This window comes from Marmota monax, unplaced genomic scaffold, assembly GCF_021218885.2.
Source record: "Marmota monax isolate L192 unplaced genomic scaffold, Marmota_monax_Labrador192_F-V1.1 WCK01_AAM20220418_F8-fsc01030, whole genome shotgun sequence".
NCBI lineage: Eukaryota > Metazoa > Chordata > Mammalia > Rodentia > Sciuridae > Marmota > Marmota monax.
Genome location: NW_026694032.1, coordinates 56901 through 77339, shown reverse-complemented (window position 1 = coordinate 77339; position 20439 = coordinate 56901). Strand labels below are relative to the sequence as shown.

The window sequence follows — 20439 nt, the reverse complement described above, 5'->3', positions numbered from 1 at the left end:
ACACACACACACACATATATATATATATGTATGTATTTATGAGTAGAATTTTATTTATTTCAATCTGTGTATGTTTATTTATTTTATTACATAATTGCAGGCTTTGTCTTGTTCTCAATCTCAGGAGAAAAGAATTCAGTTTTTTTACTATTGATTACAATGCTAGCTTTGTTTTGTGTAGATATTCTTTCTTGAGCTAAAAAAGTTCTATTGCTATTTTGCTAAGCATTTTATTATAAATTATTATGCTGCATTAGTTATCATGATAATTCAAATTATCATTTAATCAATTCATTCAGAATAAAACCTTGACATGTGATTTTTATTATCTAAACTATTAGTCATAACATTCAGAAACACTAGGACTTTCTCCCAGAGCAATTCCTTGTATAGGCCCCATGGAGAACCTTGGGTCCCATAGGCTCCACAGGATTTCTCTGTCTTAGAGGTTAGCATGGCTACTGGGTCCTTGGTGGACCTCTGATTCAGGCAACATTGGAGAGTTCTGGGCAGAGGACTTACATGACAAGACTTCATTCACACTGGTGGCTGTGCTGAGAATAAGCCTGAGTGAGCAAAGACAGAGGCAGGCAGAACATTTCAAGAATGGAACAATAATCCAGGCCAGGTAGCAAAGGAAGTGGTGAGGTGTGGTCAGATTCTCAATCCATTCTTGAAGTTAGCAACAACAGGATTTGCTGATGAATCAGATGTGAGTAGTGATGAGAGTGTGAGAGGAAGAGAGAAGTTAAAAGTGACCAATGGTCTCAGTTTAAGGGGTGATGAGAAGAATGGAATTGCCACACACTGAATTGGGGAAAGTTGTAGAAATTATTTTCTTTCCCACCCCCTGATTTGTCAGGGTGAATCTGAAGCATCTATTAAGGCACAAGCAGAGGTTCATCATCCAGCCAGGTGGGCAAGCCTGAAGCTCAGTTATTGGGCTTGAGGTATAAAGTGGGGTTACTGAGTATTTAAAGCGAAGAGACTGATGGGAAGCGATCATTCTCATGCAGAGAAGGACAAGGTCAATGAGGGGAACAATGAACATCCCAACATGAGCCTATTGGTGAAATAAATACTGGAGGGAGGAGGGAAGGAGTAAAATGCAGACTTTGTGGCATGTTGGTGGCCTGGTAAGGAAAGTGAATTAAAAAGTGAATCATGATGGAGTCCAAAGTGGCTGGCCAGTCCATTAAGAGGAAAACTGAAAAATAATAATTGGGTTTAACAATATCAAGGTCACACTGGTGATCTGGAAGAGAGCAGTGTGTGGGGAGGGAAGGAGGACAAACCTTGATGGAGTTTATTTAGAAGAGACCATAAGGATGGAAATGAAGTTAGAACACATGTTTTTTGTTTTTCAGAAAGTTAAGATCATCAAAGTTCCTGGGTAACATTCAGAATTAATTAATACCTAATGGGATTAATTAATACTGTAGAATTCTGCCTATAATGGGCTCTGCCCTTTCATTTTCTCATTATCTTCTGGATTTTAGGCATATCAGCACTCATCAAAGTACTTGTACTTAGAACTTAGTAGGCATGTATAGGCTGAGCATACATAACCAAATAATCCAGGCTGAGCATACATAATCAAATAATCCAAAGTATGAAATGAATGAAAATCAGAAACTTTGAGTATTGACAGTACAAGTAGAAAATTTCTCCCTGACCTCATGTGGTAAGTTGCAGTCGAAATGCAGGTGAACTAAAAGTATTGTGTTAAATCAGTGCCATGTGCATAAGGTCATAAAAAGCATGAATGAATTTAGTGTTTAGACTTGGGTTTCATTTACAATATTTCTCATTATGCACATGCAAATATCCTCAAATCCCCCCCCCCAAAAAAAATCAAAAACAAAAACAAAACCTGAAATCTAAAATTATTTTAGATTTTAGGTCCCAAGAATTTTAGATAAGGGATCTAAAAGGAATAAAAGTTTGCTGCCTTAAAATTAGTAGGTGGGATAAGGTATAGAAAGTGCTGTCAAGCACAGTGGCACATGTCTGTAATTGCAGAAGAATTGCAAATTTGAGGCCAGACTCAGCAATTCAGCGAGAATCTCAGCAACTTGAGACCCTGTCTCAAAATAAAAAGTAAAAAGGGCTGGGGACATGGCTCAGTGGTAAAGCACCCGTGGGTTCAGCCCCCAGTACTGGGAAAAAAAGAAAAGATAAAGTTTGTTAACCAAGTGACAAATTATTTCAGATGATTCCCTTAGTCTTTACATCCGTAGTGTTATTTAAATACAGCATAAAAGAGTCAGAACCCAAAAGTAATATAATTTCTCTTTTTTTTCCATTATAATTATTTTTCTTTTTTATAAGTTAATATATTCCTATGAAATACAGATTACTAAAACAGATAGTCTTTTCATAAACCCATGCAGTTAATTTCTCATAAAACATTACCATGCATTATTAGATCCCTCTGACTGCTACTTACTGTCCCCTCGGCAGAGCAGAGGCCCCAGGGTATAAGCTGCTTCAGAGTGTGGCCGGCCTGCATCTGTCATCATAACCTGAGTGACTGGCAGGTGCTCCTTATGGGAAAGGACTCCTGTGTCACTGGTCCTAGGAAATAAACACAACCATCTCAACTTTATTCTGAATAACATAAGAAATTATAGTTTTTTATTGCAGTTCAAGAAGTATTAAGCAAATTTGTAAATACATATAGCAGGGAAATCAAAATGCTTATCTTAACACTTAGAAGCATAAGCATATATCTGAGGACAGGAGGTCACTGTTCATGCACCTGACCACTAAGAAGGAAGTGGACAGACTCATATGTGGTCATGGGTGCAGGTGTGAGGTTGCATTCTTAAAGCAACTAAGTGGCTCAGGATTCTGTCCAATTCAACCACTGTATAGAATTTAAATACAGAACTTCTGCAAAGAAGAGCAATCCGCCTTCACAAACACAAACAATACAAAAGATACCTGAATGACAAGATTTAGAATTTAAATCCTCATCATTTTATTACAATAGTCTCCATTTATCTGTAGTTTCACTTTCTGCAAATTCAGTTACTCACGGTCTGCCTTGTCGAAATATATTATTTGTTTTGACTCTTTCAAGGGAGAGAACCACATTTATTTAATTTTTATTACAGCATATTGTTATAATTATTATTATTAATATCTTACTGTGTCTAATTTATAAATTAAACTTTATCAAATATATATATTTTATATACATGAAAAAACCACATGTATGTATGTAAATAGTATACATACATCTAGCTGTACCTATACTGTGTTCATTACTATCTGTGGTTTCAGGGATCTATTGGGGTCTTCAAGATATGGTGGGGACTCTATAGTAAAGCTCTAAAAAATTCCTATTGTGGTTATTAGGTATTTTCCTACTTGTTGACTCCATAAATTTAAAAACAAAAAATCATACTGACTCAAAACCAAGATGAAGGTAGGATATAACACTCCTAAAATTAACAGGAGGGATAGAAAGTGCTTTGTCAACCTTTATCACCATCCACTCATACAACAAACACTTATTCAACATTTTCTATCTACCAGGCTTTGTGTGTTGGGTATATGGACATAAAAAACATTATCAGTGCCCCTAGGTATTCTAGTGAATATCATAAATGTAATGGCAACTATATTATTATTATGTAATGTAATAAGTGAGGAAACATTAATATCTATGTTTCCAATACAGAAAGGACTAGAAAAGGAGCCAGAGACCCTGGATTGTAAGCTGGCAATCAACAGCTTCCCCTCTGGGTAAAATAAGATTTTTCTATACTTTTTAAGCTGTTCATACTTTTTATTGCAGACTTTTCAATTATATTTGCATTTATAATTTATGGACAAAAAAGATTTTTGTCTAGTTTATCTTTCTGATGTCTCATATCTATGTAGAACTAGTAAGTCTTAATTCCTAACAGTTACAAAAGTGTCACTTACTCTAGGATACATAATTTTTTTTTTTTGACATTTAACTTTTTATTTGGAGTAGTGTAGTGGTACTCATCACTTTTGAGTGAAATTTGAATAACACCAAATTATTATTTTAAGAAAAAAGAAATGTCCTTTCCATAATGATTGAAATGTTTCATTTCTTTTTTTTTATTTATTTTTTTATTGGTTGTTCAAAACTTTACAAAGCTCTTGACATATCATATTTCATACATAGGATACACAAATTGAAGCACAGAAAAATACCACTTTGGCATGTAAAAAAAAATCCAGGAATTTAACATGGTTCAACCTAATAGCTTTACAGGAATGAATCTGAATAATTTATTAATCATTCCAATTATATTTAGCTACCAAATATTCTTTTAAGATAGAAAAGTTAGAATTATTAAAACTTTTATTCTTTCTTAAAATTATTAATAAAGTAACTGGAAGTGCATATGGTGTTATGAAAAACAGAAGATGAATATCCTGAAATTAAAAAAAAAACAAAAACGGTTTTATTGAATCAATTCATTTCAAAGTATCAGACTAAATAAGTAAGTCCCTGTGGTTCCTGCTAAACAGAAGCACACAAGCAGATTATAACAAGCACATCAATGTCTGGTTTGTCATAAATCAGGCTGTCAGAAAGCTAGAAGGTACCACCACATTATTGGGGGAGTCAGTCTGGGAACTTATTACAACTCTAGGGATAACCTGGTAAATTAAATCCTGTGATTGCCATTTGAGAGGAAAAATGTGTATATTAGTTATTCATTGAGGATCCTTGAATACCGAGGAACCATTCAAAACTATGCTTTCCAATGTAAGAAAAACTACAACTTAATTCTGTCTTCAACATTAACAATGTACATACAGAATTCTGAAAATCCATAAGCAAATAATAATGCTTGTAGTATATATTAGAACAGATTTTATAACAGTTTTATTGTTTGTAAAGTACTTTGGTAACTGTGGGAGTTTTTAACAATTATATTTAAAATTGTTCTCATTAGTACAGGGCATTCTCAACTGCTCATGTCTTATGCATGATACTAATTGTCATGGTCACGAGACTCCTTAAAACATTCAGTAAGATAATTTCCAAACCCTTTTGTTTTTGATTTCTAATTCTCTATAAATAATTCTTACCATTCACTGATTCAAAGGACTTATTTTTGTTGGTAAAATAGAACTTTGAGTATTTTGTGCTACTGAGAAAGCTACAGGGGGAAAATGGTAGGTCAAGTTTCATAATTCACAATTATTCCAGTGAAAGAGGGGTGGGAACCACATAATTATCATCCAGAATTACAATAATCTGGCAGCGTGGCCTCTCCGTTGACTTTCACTATTCCATCTGCGCATCACTGAAATAAAGCTTCATGTTTGGTGTGTCAGGTCTTCCCACCTGGTTTCCATCTTCACCATAGTCCTAGCTTCTTGTTCCCCACTGTTTATATAAAGTTTAGAGTCATGTTGAAAAAAATCATGAACAAATATTTGGCATTGGTTTGAAATTAAACCAAAAAAGCACTTGAGGGAGAGGTACCCAGTTTTATCATGCATGACAATAGAATCTTATTTCCATTTATTTAGGTCTTCTTAAATTCTCATGATCAAGTTTATGCTATCTTTTCCATAAAAAACTTACATACTTTTTAAAAAATCTTTATTCCAAGTTGTCATTCCTTTTGTTGATTTTGCAAATAGTTTTTATAACATTTCTTATGGTATCATGTTCTTTATAGGAATCCAGTTATTCTAAGATTCAGCAGCTTTATTATACTCCCATTAGTTTTAATAATTTTCTTTGATTTTTGCAATCATATTGTTTATTGCTTGTAAAGAATCTTTTTTTTTTTTTTTTTTTTTTTTTTTTGCGGTGCTGGGGATTGAACCCAGGGCCTTGTGCATGCAAGGCAAGCTTTCTACCAACTGAGCTATATCCCCAGCCCCCTGTAAATAATCTTTATTGAGTTGTTTCTAATCATTTGTTCTTTTGAATATGTATTTTTAATTTTTACTATTCACTTCTAGCCAAGTTGCATAGAGAAACTGTCCATATGGTACTAACTCTTGTAAAAATGTTTGATGTTTGTAATCAGTTTGCAAAACTATGCCATAAGTGTTAGATAAAATGATGCATCCTTTAATTTTATATGTATAACAAATCAAGTTATTAATTTGGTTTCAAAATAGTCTGTCTTCTAATTATTTTCCACCTGTTTTACCAATTACTAACAGATGTGCATTTCAACTTTTTCCTATTGGGTAATTTGTGAATTTCTTCTTGTAATTCTTAGAATTCTGAGTTATTTCTATTACAAGTGTACTAGTTTAGAACACTTGGTTCTTTCTGGTAAGATTGAAAAGTATGAACATCCTTGTTCAAAATTAGGGCTTTTTAAAAAAATCTTTATTTTGTTGATTTATTTTTATGTGGTGCTAAGGATCGAACCCAGTGCCTCACATGTGCGAGGCAAGTACTCTGCCTCTGAGCCACAACCCCAGCCCCCAAAATTAGAGTTATTAAATTTGCTTACTTTTGTGTATATTTTCCTAGTAATTTTTTTAATATTCAGTTTCATTATTTCTGCATGTACAGATAAGATATGCTTGCTTTTTATTCAATTTGACATATCTAGATTTAAATGGACACTTTCGTCACACTCCTTGTGCAAGACTATGATCTCACTCTGAATTTATTGTGTTGCTTTTTCTTTTTAAATCTCATTTGCTATCTTCTTTTTGATTAACTGAATTGCAAAATTGGGTTTTTTTTCTCCTTTCCTCCTTCTTTTTAGCATACCTGCCAACATCCCACCACTGAGCTACAACCCCAACCTCCCCAGTTTTTCCTTTCTTTCCTCTGCTGATTTGAATTTATTTGTTCTATATTTATTCTTTTAGAGATTACACCTAAAACTAATGCACACTGGGAGTAATTTAATGCTAATACCCCAAGTTCAAATTTCAATGATATTTTTACTTCTCAACATTCTTTTGGCTATTTTGTCAATTATGATCATCTTTGTTAATAGATTAGATGACTGCTTTCTCATGTTTTAATTTCATGTAGCTAGATGTGAAATGTAGCTATACATAAAATAGTTACATGTTCCTGGTGTCTGGTATTTATTTTGGGGCCTCTGAGTTTACAAATTTCTTTTCTCAATATTTCTTTTTGCATCCGAGACTTTCCCTTTAAAAGGTCATTTTCTTTCTTTTTGAAAGCTGTTCTTCAGAACTTCCTCCTGTGGGGTGTGCTGGCGGTAAACTTCTCAGTATCTTATTGCCTGAGAGGATCTTCATTTTTATCACTCATTTTTGAAAATAGCAGCTGAGCAAAAATTTCGAGATGGATAGTAATTTTATTTCCAATTATGAAGAGCTTGTTGTGCTCTACAATTCTTTCCTTTCAGAAGTCTTTCTTCCATATCTGCTTCATTCAACATTTTCTTTTTCTTTTTTCTTTTGACATTTTCTTTAAAGTTCTTCTATTTCACCATAGTATGTCTAGATATGGATTTGCTTTTATTTATCCTGCTTGGTATTTCAGTATTTTCTCTAGTCTGGAAATTTCTTACCTATTTGGAATATTGCCTCTTCCTAATTATGTCCCATCTTCTTTAGAAACTTCAGCCAGACATGCATTCTCTCTTCTCTGCAACCCTTTCAGGGTTCCCAATTTGTTTCTCTCTGTGCTACAAGCCACGTAATTTGGTTACATATATTAATCATTTCACTAGTCTTCAAATCACTTGTGTCCAATATTTGATCCAACAAGTCTTAAAATTTTCGATAAAAACAATAATTTCATTTCCAAACATTTGTTTGGTTCTTTTGTAAATAGCAATTATCTCTATTAATAGTATTTGATTGTTTTCTCAACTCCATTGCTTATTTTTCAATCTGCTCATACATTTATTTTACACTTCTAATTATACCCATTATCTGGGACATTTACATTTCCAATTCTCCCCTTTGCGGTTTCTCTACCCTCCCACTTTCTTTTGTGTTTTGTAAAACTGGAGTGTGAGCTTATACTTCAAGGCATTTTATCTGTCAGAACCCTGTGATTCCTGAAGGAAGGAGGAGGGCAGACCTGTAGTAAGAATATCTTGTAATTCTATGACAAGCTATTGGAGCTACCAACCTGTGGCCATGGTAACTTAATTTTGAAACCATCTTATATATTGCAATTAAAATTATGTATTGAATTAAAAATCTGTGTGAGGGTGTCTAGACATGAGTTTTCTATCTCATGTGCTAACTGGAAGATTTGTCCTTATTCACCTTTTCATTGGGTTTGAAGCCTTTTGAGACCTCTAACTGTAGGGAAAATTTAGAATTCCATATGTTCTTTTCATGGAGCCAGGGCCTTTTCTGATTTCCCCCATGTGGCCATTTAAGGATTTAGGGGATCAAAAAACAACTCAAGATCAGCCATGGAAAATCAATTTAACTTTAAGAAGGCTGATATTGTACTTCCATTTAATGTGAAACAATTTGGTATTTCCATTTTGTTTTATTAGAAAAATAAAACGGACATAATTATTCACAGATAAATGAAAAAAATCATTTTCATGTTTTAGGCCTTAGATGAATGACATCATACACATCAAAACTTATTCTTTAACTTCTTGGGAAATTCTTTATTCTCCCTATTGTAGTATCTTGTCTAATATCTGCCTAAGGTACACAGTTTAAGCAATTAAAAAATTACAGTTTGCACAGGGAAAGCATGTGGAAATCACCATTCATCCTGGTCAGCATCACAGTTGCAGTGATATTGAGAATCAATGCAGTTCCCCTCTAATCCACAAGTACACTTTTGAGCATCAGGCAGAGAACCTCCACAGTAAGTGTGTGTTTCATTGGTTCTTCCAACCCACCAGCTCACTGGGGTTCCATCTGAAAGACAAGTATGAGAAAGGTGACACCTACTTTGCCCCCCACTACCTGCCTCCCCATATCATTCCTTTATTCCCCCCTATGTTAAAAATAGACGATTTTAGAAGTGATCACATTTTTAACTCTACAAGAGGATAATTTTTAAAGGACTCCTGAATGTTTTAAAAATTAATATTGAGAATTATTACTATTTATACATTATTATTTTATACATTGAACCTAAAATCTGTTTGAGATACTAAACTGCCATGAAAGAATTTGTTATACAAAATATGGTTTCTTTTACTATTTTAATTAAAGTAACACTGATATTTCCTATTGTGTGTTAAAAATTCCTTAGGGACATACTAAATGGCTTGGCTCTTAATTTGGAAACTGTGGAGATTCACCTTCATGCTTGAGGTGAATTTGGGGTTCAGAACAACTCTGAGACAATTATATCTGAGTCCTCCAGCACCACTTGCTCAGAGCCACCATAACTCAGCCACGGAGTCGGAGGCCACCTCAACTCTAAGGGGGCTCATCTTGATGCTGAGTCCAGGTGAGGGTGAGAGTGAGGTGACTAGAAAGTGGGTGGTATGCAAGTGGGGAGGGGCACTTCCCCCTCCATAGAGAAGCAGGACCAGAGGGAAAATGGAAGTAACAGTAAATCAGTTGCAAAGACGCTTGTCATTTTCAACATGCTCTTTCAAACCCATCAGCTGTCACCACTGGTTCACTACTGAGAATCTGAAATGGGACCTCTGTTCTCCCTAACTCACAAGCAGCATGATGGCTCCCTGTTAGAGGAGCCCTCTGCTTCTGCTGACAACATCTTAGCTTGCAAACATACTAACTGCATTCATCATCACTCAGCCCTGAACCAGTGGTTGAGGCATGTGCAAAGAATCAGTATCAACCAGCCTTCTTCCTTTTTAGAAACTGTTGCAAACTTATCTCTAGGGAGCAGAACTTTTAACAGATATTTGATAGATGTGTTCAAAATTCCACTTTAAAAAACAATTATTCAACATTCATTCTTTCACAGATTAACAGCAAAAAACCCATATATATATATATATATATATATATATATATATATATATATATATATACATAAATGAACAATTTTGTGTTTGTATTGGAGTTTATAATTTTATTCATAAATTAGGAACAAAAGAATGTTTTTAAAAGTACAGAATGTCTTTGGCTCCATTCAAGATTTATTTGAGTGACCAAGAGAATTTGTATAGGGAATGATTTAAAAAGACATCAAAAGGAATCAGAGGCTGAAATGAAGAGGAATAAGTAAGGAATCAACGGACAAAGTATACTGTTCTACTTCCTCAAGTATTTTGGCCACAGGTACAATTGTCAGTTACCTTAGTATTCATTCACAATGTGGTAACTGAATACTTTCCCACAGCATCAACACTGTCACACTTCCTTTTTAGCCACCCATGATTGTATCCTTTGAAACTTTCTAATACAAAGACCTGGAAGATGCTAGAAGACAAAAAGTGTCTTTATAACACTGACATTCCCTATTTTGGCAGGGGAGGAGGAGGGATAGCGGGGATTAAACTCAGGGGCACCCAACCACTGAGCCACATCCCCAGCCCTATTTGGTATTGTATCTAGAGACAGGGTCTCGCTGAGTTGCTTAGTGCCTTGCTTTTGCTGAGGCTGGCTTTGAATTCCTGATCCTCCTTCCTTAGCCTCCTGAGCCATTTCCCACTGGCATGTGATACTGCACCAGGCTGACATTCCCTATTGTGTGTTAAAAATTGCTTAGAGATACATGTTTATTCTTTTTTTATTTCTTCTTTTCCCCCTATGACATGGCTTGGCTCTTTATTTGGAACTGAGAAGACTCACCTTCTTGGTGCCTAACCTTTCCTTCAAGGTAAGTTGCAAAATCAAACAACAAAAATACTACTAAACTATGGCCCATCTTGCTGTTCCCGAGTCTCTACTTGTGATTAATCAAGGTATTGGTTCCTAATACTTTCTGAGAATTTGTTTAATAAAAATTTCTGGAAATGAAATGGATCTGTATCTTGAATGCTATTTGCCCCTCTAACCTGATGCTATTTGCTCCCCCTATTGAAGTTTTTCTTGATCTTCTCACTCTGCAACATTCTAAGGAAGGCTTTAGTTGAAGGCTTTGGTTGGCATTACACCTTCTACACAAGGGCAACATCCATGTTCTGCATACCTATTTGCATTGATTGATGACACAAAGCCAATTAGTGTAATGATTTGAATGAACTGGGCTACACTAGCTGCCTATCTTATCTCTCTCTGGTTTAAAGCTTCTGAACATACATGGGTCTGTAACTGAATTTGTCTGAATTAAGTGTCTACTGAAAATTCTCCAGAGACAGCATGTAAGACATTCACAAATTTTGAGTATCTATAATGTATTCCTTTTATTTTCTTTAGAAAGGGTTTAATAAGTTTAAAATTCTTTTCTCTGTCTTTCTTTTGTCCTAAGCCCAATAAAACACTTATTTGTGTCACTCTTGTTGTTTGAAATACTTATATGGAAAGGCAACAATCAAATAAATATGTGCATATCACTAGAAACACACCACCCCTTCAGGTAGAAATTCTTTACTATCTAGGCAATTCTCCACTTCTGGAATAGGCCATATGATGGGAATACATGAGTTTTATTCCCAGACTCACTGGGTGATTTTTTTTTTCTGATTGTTATTGGTTAACTAACAGTCAAAAAAAAAAAAAAAACACTACTTCATTTGCCTCATTTTCTCTGGTTAAATGGCCCAACTTTGATTGTTTTATGTCACTGATTTAATCTCTAGGAGCCGACTTTCTCATCCTTTTGGTAATATACAATCTTAGTTCAGTGATCTATATGGTAGCAACGGACTAACAATAAGTACTAGGCCTCCTAGCTCTAACTATAAATGCAATACACTACAAGAGCTGTGAATAAATAGTATTTATTTAACATGCTTTATAGATGCTGCACTACTAAGTCTTAGAGAGATGAGTGTCTTAGCTCTATAGATTCAGAACTATTAAAGAATAGTTCAGACCCACAGATGCTGAGTGACAGACTTGAAACATGACCTCAGAGAATTCTGCCTACCACTCCCCAGCATGCCTGATCAGAGAAGGCAGACCAGCCTCCAGAAAACCAAAGAAGTATCATGATGGCAGCAGGGTTGGACATATTCACAAATTGAATGGCTTCAAAGGGAGAAGATATAAAACCCATAACAGAATTTTCCAGTGTGGATTAAAAATAAATAATCAGCTATCAGCAGAATTACCTTGAGTCCTAAAAGAACTGTAAGACACCAACTCTTTTCTCTAATTAGCAATTATCCAAGATACTAGTTGCATTCAGTCTGAGAGATAATCTCATGGAATAATCACCTTCAAATAACTAAGCCATGCTGTTAGCAATCTTTTCTGAGATAAAACACAGTGAGGAAATGCTGCCCCTCATAATGTATGAACAAGGGCCTCATCAGAACATCTTTACTGCTCAGTTGCCCAAGTGAGCCTGGGAAGAGACTTCAGACCACTCAAGCTTTCAGCAAAGAAGAGCAACTACTGCCTTGGCTCTTTGTCCCCAGGGAAAAGCATCTTTGTACTTTCCAGGCTGTGACCTTGGTGCTGTGGATACAGGAGTCTCATGAATCTACACCTGCTTGCTGCAAGCTCCTGGGAACTAAAGTCTGCAATGGCTGATGACTTACCAAGGTGAGCTGAAAGCCTTGACTTCCTGCAGTGGAAAGCTAGCTCCTGTTGGCAGTGGTCCGCCTGGTCAATTAGGGCCTGGAGTTGGTCCATGCTGGCCATGTACTTGAAAATCACAGGCTGTGGGCTTTCTCCATGAGAGCTTTTGACTCTGGCCAGGTGGGAGCCATTGTGCTGCACTGAAGTCCATGCAGAGTCTTGTGGGCAGAAAGGGGTTGGGAGGGAGAAAGCAGAACTTGACTAGGCTGAAATACCTGAAATGAGTATGAACATCAGAGGCATCTCTTATCTGAATTAAGTTTTTTTTAATCATCAGATCTCTTTGAGATTAAGAACAGCATAATTGGAATTCTTAAGATATCAGTATTAAAATTTGAAGTTTTATTGAAATTTACATTACTGTGTATTTGCGGGAATTATCTTTGGTGAAATCTGTTTGACAATTTAGTCAACATTGCTAAAAGGTCCACTTGTGAATTTCTGTGATATAATACCACAAGTTATAAATATTTATCTTTTTAATTCTAATTTGTTATATATTATATAACAGAAGAATGCATTATAATTCATATTATACATATAGAGCACAGTTTTTTATATCTCTGGTTGTACATAAAATAGTCACATCATTCATGTCTTCATACATGTACTTAGGGTAGGTAATGATGTTCATCTCATTCTACTGACTTTCCTACTCCTATGCCCCCTCCATTCCCCTCCCTCCCTTTGCTCTATTTAGAGTTTGTCTAATCCTCCCATGCTCCCCCACAACCCCATTATGAATCAGCGTCCTTATATCAAGTAAAACATTTGGTTTTTTGGGACTAACTTCACTTAGCATTATATTCTCCAACTCCATCCATTTACCTGCAAATGCCAAGATATTATCATTTTAAGAAGCATAATCTTTTCCATATCAAGTACCCAAGTACCTTTTTCTTAGAAAATCAAATGTTTGTATAACAGACACATTTGTGGAAGAAAAAGTCTATATAATAATGAAAAATAATATAAAATCAATCTTTTGAGGTGTTGGGGATTAAACTCAGGGTTTTGTGTATGCTAGAAAAGTGCTTTACCACTGAGCTACAGTCCCAACCCTAAAATAAATATTTTTGATTAAAATTGACTAATATGGCATCAGCAACTCATTCTGTGGTCAATACTAAAATACACAAGACATTTGAACATCTAATATACCTATTCCTGGTAATAACCACAGTGACACCAATGTCAGCTGACAAATTCTCACATATTTCTGTTACATTACCTATTTTTTAATGAAGGAAATTAGAAGAAATGAAAATACATTCCAAAATATTTATGGAAGAAAAAACTTTTGACTTCTCTCACTTTCTCCCCCAATTCACCTTACATCATAAAGGTATAAAAGCTTACTTCAATGGTATAAAGCCGACTTGAAGATGCCTTAACTCTTCTCTATAACATCAAATCACATGACCACCTCTGTATAATGTGAACTTGATAAAATGATGAGTTTCTCTTTCTATAGAAAAATTCCAAGTTACTGAAGACACAAAACAGTTGTGTACAGAGTTTATTTTTATTCTCTTTAATGGCTGCTACATGAACAAGATTTAAAAATCAAAACAAAAGGAACCCCCTCAGAAGTCCCCATAGGACCCTGCCCCTGCTGTGGAGACCTAGTACCTGGCTTATCTTCCATACCATGTAGCAAGGGACAAATCTGACAGCCACATTGCTGTTTATAGGTCTAAAATGCAGCAGATAAAAACAGAAATCCAAGAACTCCAGAGTCAGGGAAAAGAACTTTGGCTCAAAGCCTGTGAAAAGCAAGGTCACAAAATATCCGAAAACAAGCAAGAACCAGAACAAACTGTGAACTGGCAGGACTAAAGTCCATTTTATATTCAATGGCATTAGAATAAAAGATTTAAAAGGTCATCACCCTCTCTGTTGGCTAAAGGAGGCTATGAGCATTCTTATAGCCACTTGAATTCCATAGTATGCTTTTTCCCCTTTAATTGTATAAATTAATTGTAAAAATTGCTCTTAATTATTGAGGAGGCTACTGATAGCAATAGGTTAGAATTACCTACAACTGCTCAGTGTTCTTACACTGTAAACCTCATTGATTTACCCCAAACAAATGTAATTTTATTACAGCTTACATATTATTTTTCTTTTGGAAATATTCCTTATGTTAAATGCTATGTACTTTTGCATTGTCCGGACTTCTAATAAGGAGATGTTTCTTCTTCTGTGTTTTATACTACATCATAGAGTATTGTCAAAATAATGGGGCCTCCAACTTGAATGGATAGAAATGAATAAGCTGGTTTCTTGTATTTTCCAAATGGAAATAATTTAGATTTGTTCTCATCATATATAAATTATTTGAATTCAGTTTTAGCAAGTTGAAACTCTTTGTTTTTATGAGAAAAAAAGGAAAATGTTTGGCTTTATTTGTGGTAAATAAATGTGAAAAATAACAACAACAATAACAAAGAATCTGCACATGAAGTGGGTGCCCAGAACCTACTCAGTCCATCTAGAAGCATTTGCAGTGGAAAATGGAGGGGCCTGACTCAGTGTACTCATGCTTGCTCATCCACATCTGCTGGAAGGTAGACAGTGAGGCCAGGATGGAGTTGCCAATCCCCACAGAGTACTTGTGCTCAGGGGGAACAATAATCTTGATCTTAATGGTGCTGGATGCCAGGCAGTGATCTTCTGCATCCTGTCAGTGATGCCTGGATATATGGTGGTGCCACCATACAGCATAGTGTTGGCATAGTGGTCATTGCAGATATTAATATCACACTTCATGATGGAGTTGAAAGAGGTCTTGTGGATGCCAGAGGATTCTGTACCCAGTAAAGAGGGCTGGAAGAGGTACTCTGGACACTCATTACCAATGCTGATCATCTGCCTGTGGGGCAGCTCATAACTCTTCACAGGGAGGAAGAGGATGAAGCAGTGGCCAACTCCTGCTTGAAGTCCAGGGCGACATAGCACAGCTTTTCCTTAATGTAACACATGATCTCCCGTTCTGCTGTGGTAGTGAAGCTATAGCTATAGTCTGTCAGAATCTTCATGAGGTAGTCTGTAAGGTCCTGGCCAGCCAGGTCCAGACACAGGATGGTATGGAGAAGAGCATAGCCCTCACAGATGGGCACAATGGGGTGACCCAATTACCAGAGTCCATAACAATGCCAATGGTGCACCCAGAGGCATACAGGGACAGCACGAACTGGATGGCCACATATATGCCAGTGTGTTGAAGGTCTCTAACATGATCTGAATCATCTTCTCTCTGTTGGCCTTGAGGTTCAGGGGGGCCTTGGTCAACGGTGCTGTTGAAACACTAGGTGCTCCTCATGGGCCATACACAGCTCATAGTTGAAGGTGTGGTGCCAGATGTTCTCCATATCATCCCAGTTGGTGACAATGCTGTGCTCCATGAGGTACTTCAGGGTCATGATGCTGAGTTTGCTCTGGGCCTGTCCACCATCATACCCTGGTGGTGGGGACACCCGATGATGGAAGGGAACAGAGCCCTGGGGGTGTAAATGCCAGCAAAGCCAGTTTTGCACATGATGGAGCAATTGTCAGTGATGAGCTTAGTGATTTCTTCTTCCCTTGCAATTGCAAAGCTGCAGGAGGACATGGAGCTTGGGAGAGTCCATGAACAAGATAATGCATTCTCACTGTTCTGCTATTGTATATGTTACACGTATACGTAACATATATACATAATAGCATTGCTATCGACGTTTGTATGTTAATAACATACTGACATATTCATAATCTGCTTTTTGAATCTTAGAATTTTTAACTATAGACAAAACTTTTACTTGTATTGTTATGAAGTAAAATTGAAGTAAACCAACCACATAAAGTACCCAGTTTACAAGTATCCTTTATTATATCTCCTTTGGCATTATTTTTTCTTTGCTCAGAAATGCTCTCCATGTTCAGTCCAAGAGTGAATTTCATCATCCAGGACCCCAGAAAGACTCTCAGTTAATCACAGTTGGTCCTCCATAGCCACAGATCTTATGTTCTGTATTCTACCTATAGTAAATCAAAAAAAATATATATTTTTAAAAATTGCATCTTTACTGAACAGATAGAGATTATTTTGTCTTTATTCTCTAAATAATACAACAACCATTCACATAATATTCACAATGTCTTAAGTATTTTATGCAATCTAGAGATGATGATAAAATATATGGGAGGATGTATAGGCTATATGCACATTCTACACTACTTGAATAGACTTTAAGCTTCTGGTATTTTCAGAGTTGGGGGTTCTGGAACCAATCCCCTGAGGATATACATATATGAATACATTTTAACAGGGCATGGAATAATAGCAAAAGATGTGTGCCCTTTTACCTAAAGACCTCACATGCTGTAAGTTTAGTTGTAATGCAGAAGTGTTTGTATTTTCTTGGAAAAAGCAAATGAAACTGTGAGATAACATGCACACAAATGCTTTGCTGCTTCCACTGCAACACCTAAGAGACAACACAGCATGGCTCTGGCTTAGTACACCCTCCCAACACAGTTGCACGATGTGAATATAAGAGTCACTATTTCAAAAGCTTACAGCTTTTTCCATTGTTTTTCCCTCATAAGAATTTAAATGAAAATTAAAAGATTATATAAATGAAAAGACTGTGACTTTGGTCATAGTAGACATTTCAGAACCAAAAGATAACAATAATAACATGACAGCAGTTTTAATTCAGTGTCAGGAGTCTAGCACAGATATTCGACAGAACTGAATGTGAGAGTATATTCCAGGTAAGTGAGGTATGTGTCAGAGAAACAGGTAACTTTTGGAAGATGCACCCCCCCAATGGTAAAAAATTTGATACATTAATTTAATCTGGAATGAATATTTTTGAATTATTTTTACTTAGACACTTAAAATATAATCCAACAATTATAGTTTTTCATTTTATCTAAATAAGTTCACAACATATTTCCACAGAAAATATGGCACATGTATGTTTATAGCAAATTTCTTCATAATTGCTAAGAATTGGGAGAAACCAAAATGTCATTCAGTAGATTTACGTATAAACAAACCATAGTGCATCCATGTAACAGAATATCATCCAATATTAAATGTCAAAAAATAAACAGTTAACAAAAAGACACGGAACAACCTTAAATGAAAATTGTAAAGTAAATGAAACCAATTTAAAACCATATATACTGTGTAATTCTAGTTGTCCTTCATTCAGGAAAAGATAAAATTGTGGATACAATAAAAACAGCCCTGAGCAGAAAGGTCTCAGGGGCAGGTGGAGTGATGAATAGCTGGGGAACAGGATTTTAAGGTGATGAAACCATACCATATGATACTTAAATGAGGAATACATGTCATTATCCTTTTGTCAAACTCATAGGACAAAAGAGTGAACCCTACTGCAAGCTTGGTTTATTAGGAATGTATAAATACTGGCTAATCAATGACAACAAATGCCCCACACTAGTGTAAGTAGGGGAACCTGGAGGTTTTGAAAGAGGCATAAGGCAATTCTATTCTTTGCATTCAGTATTTCTGTAAATGCACAATTACTCAAAAATAATCTTTACTTATAAAGTATTAGCCAAGGATGTTGAAGATTTATATCAAACTATTCATGCAAGTTTCAGAAATTTAAAAATCAAATATTAGTAATGACTTAGGAGACAGGGTGTGAGCTTGTGCGCTAAAGGGCATGAGGATTCAAGTTCTAAATGTGACTTTGGTATTGGTGGTGTATAAAAAACTATTGCATTCTACTCTCTAAATGGATGAATTTTTGTAGTATGTGAATCATATCTCAATCTGATAAAAAATTAAAAGGCCTGGTTCTGTGCTGTTAACTTGAATGATTAGCATTTAATAGCTTTATTTTGCTGTAATGCATAATGTGTAATCTGAGATCCTCACATCTGATTTTTTACTAGAAAGACAATAATGGTTTAAAATATAAAGTCTGGAATAAACATCAGTCTTTAACAGAGTTTAGTGAAGGTTCAGGGGAATTCTAGAAGCTAGGGCCAGGAGGCATAAAAATGTTTCCCTTCTAGATGACTGTTAGAATATCAGACCAATATTATCTAATATCAGTAGTTGTGACATAGAAAGAGTATAAAATGTGAATTTGGAGTAAAGTTTTAAGCATTTGTTTTTTAGTACAAGCAGTTCCAAGGACTGGGGTCATAGCTCAGTGGCACAGCATTTTCCTAGCATATATGAGGTCTTGGTTAGATTCCTAGCATCACACATAAACACACAAAAAGTTAAAAGACCTCCCTTTCCCCAATTCACATGCACAGAAAGGCTAAAGTGTACAGCATCCTTCATCAAGCAGCCAACTTCACTGAAGGCAATAAAAAAGATGAATTCCCCAACTCTGTAATTAGTACCAAGTCTAAGATCCTAAGATATTTGACCTAAATTTGAAGCACCTCCTGTGCATGGCTTTAGACTCTGAGTTTTGAGCACCAACCAATTATTTGGACTTTTAAAGAAATAGCCTTTGGCAGTAATGTCACCAGGGGGAGACAATCTTCATTATCTCAAAGGGCAGTTTTTATATCTTAGCCTTTATTATAATTTATGCCAAAGGTATTTAACCACCTAACAATATAGAAAGTACATTTAGATATTTGTGTTATTTTTCCATCAGATTAACAAAATACTTGAGATAATTGAATTGTGAAGAAAACCATTTTGTTTTGGCTTACAATTTCAGTCTCCTGTCCATGATCAAGTGTATGCATTGCCTTTCTGGTGTGGGTGACCAATGGCAATAATGGGAGCTCATGCTGGAGCAAAGTTGCTCACATCTTGGTCAAGAAACAAAAGAAAAAGAGGAAGATGAAGGGACTGTAGTCCCACCATCCCCTGCAATGACATGCCCCAGACACCTAATGACTTCTCACAAAGCTCCTCCCCCTAAAGGTCCATCTTGCTTCCCAAAAGTACTGCCCTGGGGACTGAGCCATTAACATACAGACCTTTTGGGAACATTTATCCAAACCACTTAGTATTCTAAATTCCGGTTATATTCTTAAAACTTACTGTCTTTAAAACATCTGTATATAGAATTGAATTTCAAAGGCCGACTTTTGTTGCTCATAGATTAATTCTGTATGTTTTATAGAAAATGGATGGATGTCTGAAATTCAAGTGCATACATATTGTGCTTTTCTTGGATATGTTTTAACAATCTCTACAGGCTACCATTCATGGTATTTGTGCACAGAAAGTCCATATAAGACAAGATACAGAGTTTCATGTACTTTTTTCTTATAATCTATATATATTAAAATGAGGTGACTAGAAATAAAGCAACAAAAAATTAACTAAAGTATTTTCCTAACACAATGAATCTAAATTCTAAAATTTAATGCCTATAGGAATTATTTCCAGGACAAAAACATAATATTTGAGAAACAAAGAAATTATTTTCAAAATGTGTACATGTATATTTATGTGTTTATCGATGTCCATTTCTAAACCTTTATCTTCATCAGGCTCAATGCTCACCTTTCCAAAAAATATGATCATGTAAAGTCAATAATGCAAAACTCTTTTTAAAAATGTGTGCATACTATATTTAAAAGGATCAATTTAAACCAACACTTAATTATTAAAATTCATGCTTCATCCTACAAACTGGAATATATTAAGTCATTTAGTGTCACTAAAAAATAACTAATATATATAAGAAACAGTATTGGTTTAGAAGATAATATTGATCAGAAGAAATAATTTAAATAGTTATAATTATTTGAAAAATATGAAGACTCTGAATGAATACTTTTTAGGTCTATAGTCCCCAGTTCATGGTTTGGATGGATCTCTATCCAAGAAAAAAAGTC

General features: G+C 35.4%; 1 protein-coding gene and 1 pseudogene across 1 annotated transcript in view; both read right to left on the bottom strand.

Moving 5' to 3' along the window:
• Positions 1–12754, bottom strand: part of LOC124106462 (contactin-associated protein-like 3) — a gene marked incomplete at its 3' end in the record, with an annotated part of 29147 nt that extends 16393 nt beyond the window's left edge. Inside the window, exons 1-3 of the mRNA XM_046464070.2 lie at positions 12561–12754; positions 8691–8847; positions 2450–2577 (exon numbers count right to left, since the gene is read on the bottom strand). Of these exons, the coding sequence (XP_046320026.2) occupies positions 2450–2577; positions 8691–8847; positions 12561–12663 (388 nt within the window). The remainder of the gene's footprint in view (positions 1–2449; positions 2578–8690; positions 8848–12560) is intronic.
• A 2340-nt stretch (positions 12755–15094) lies between these two features.
• LOC124106463 (actin, cytoplasmic 3-like) lies at positions 15095–16186 on the bottom strand (annotated as a pseudogene).
• Positions 16187–20439: the final 4253 nt, after the last annotated feature.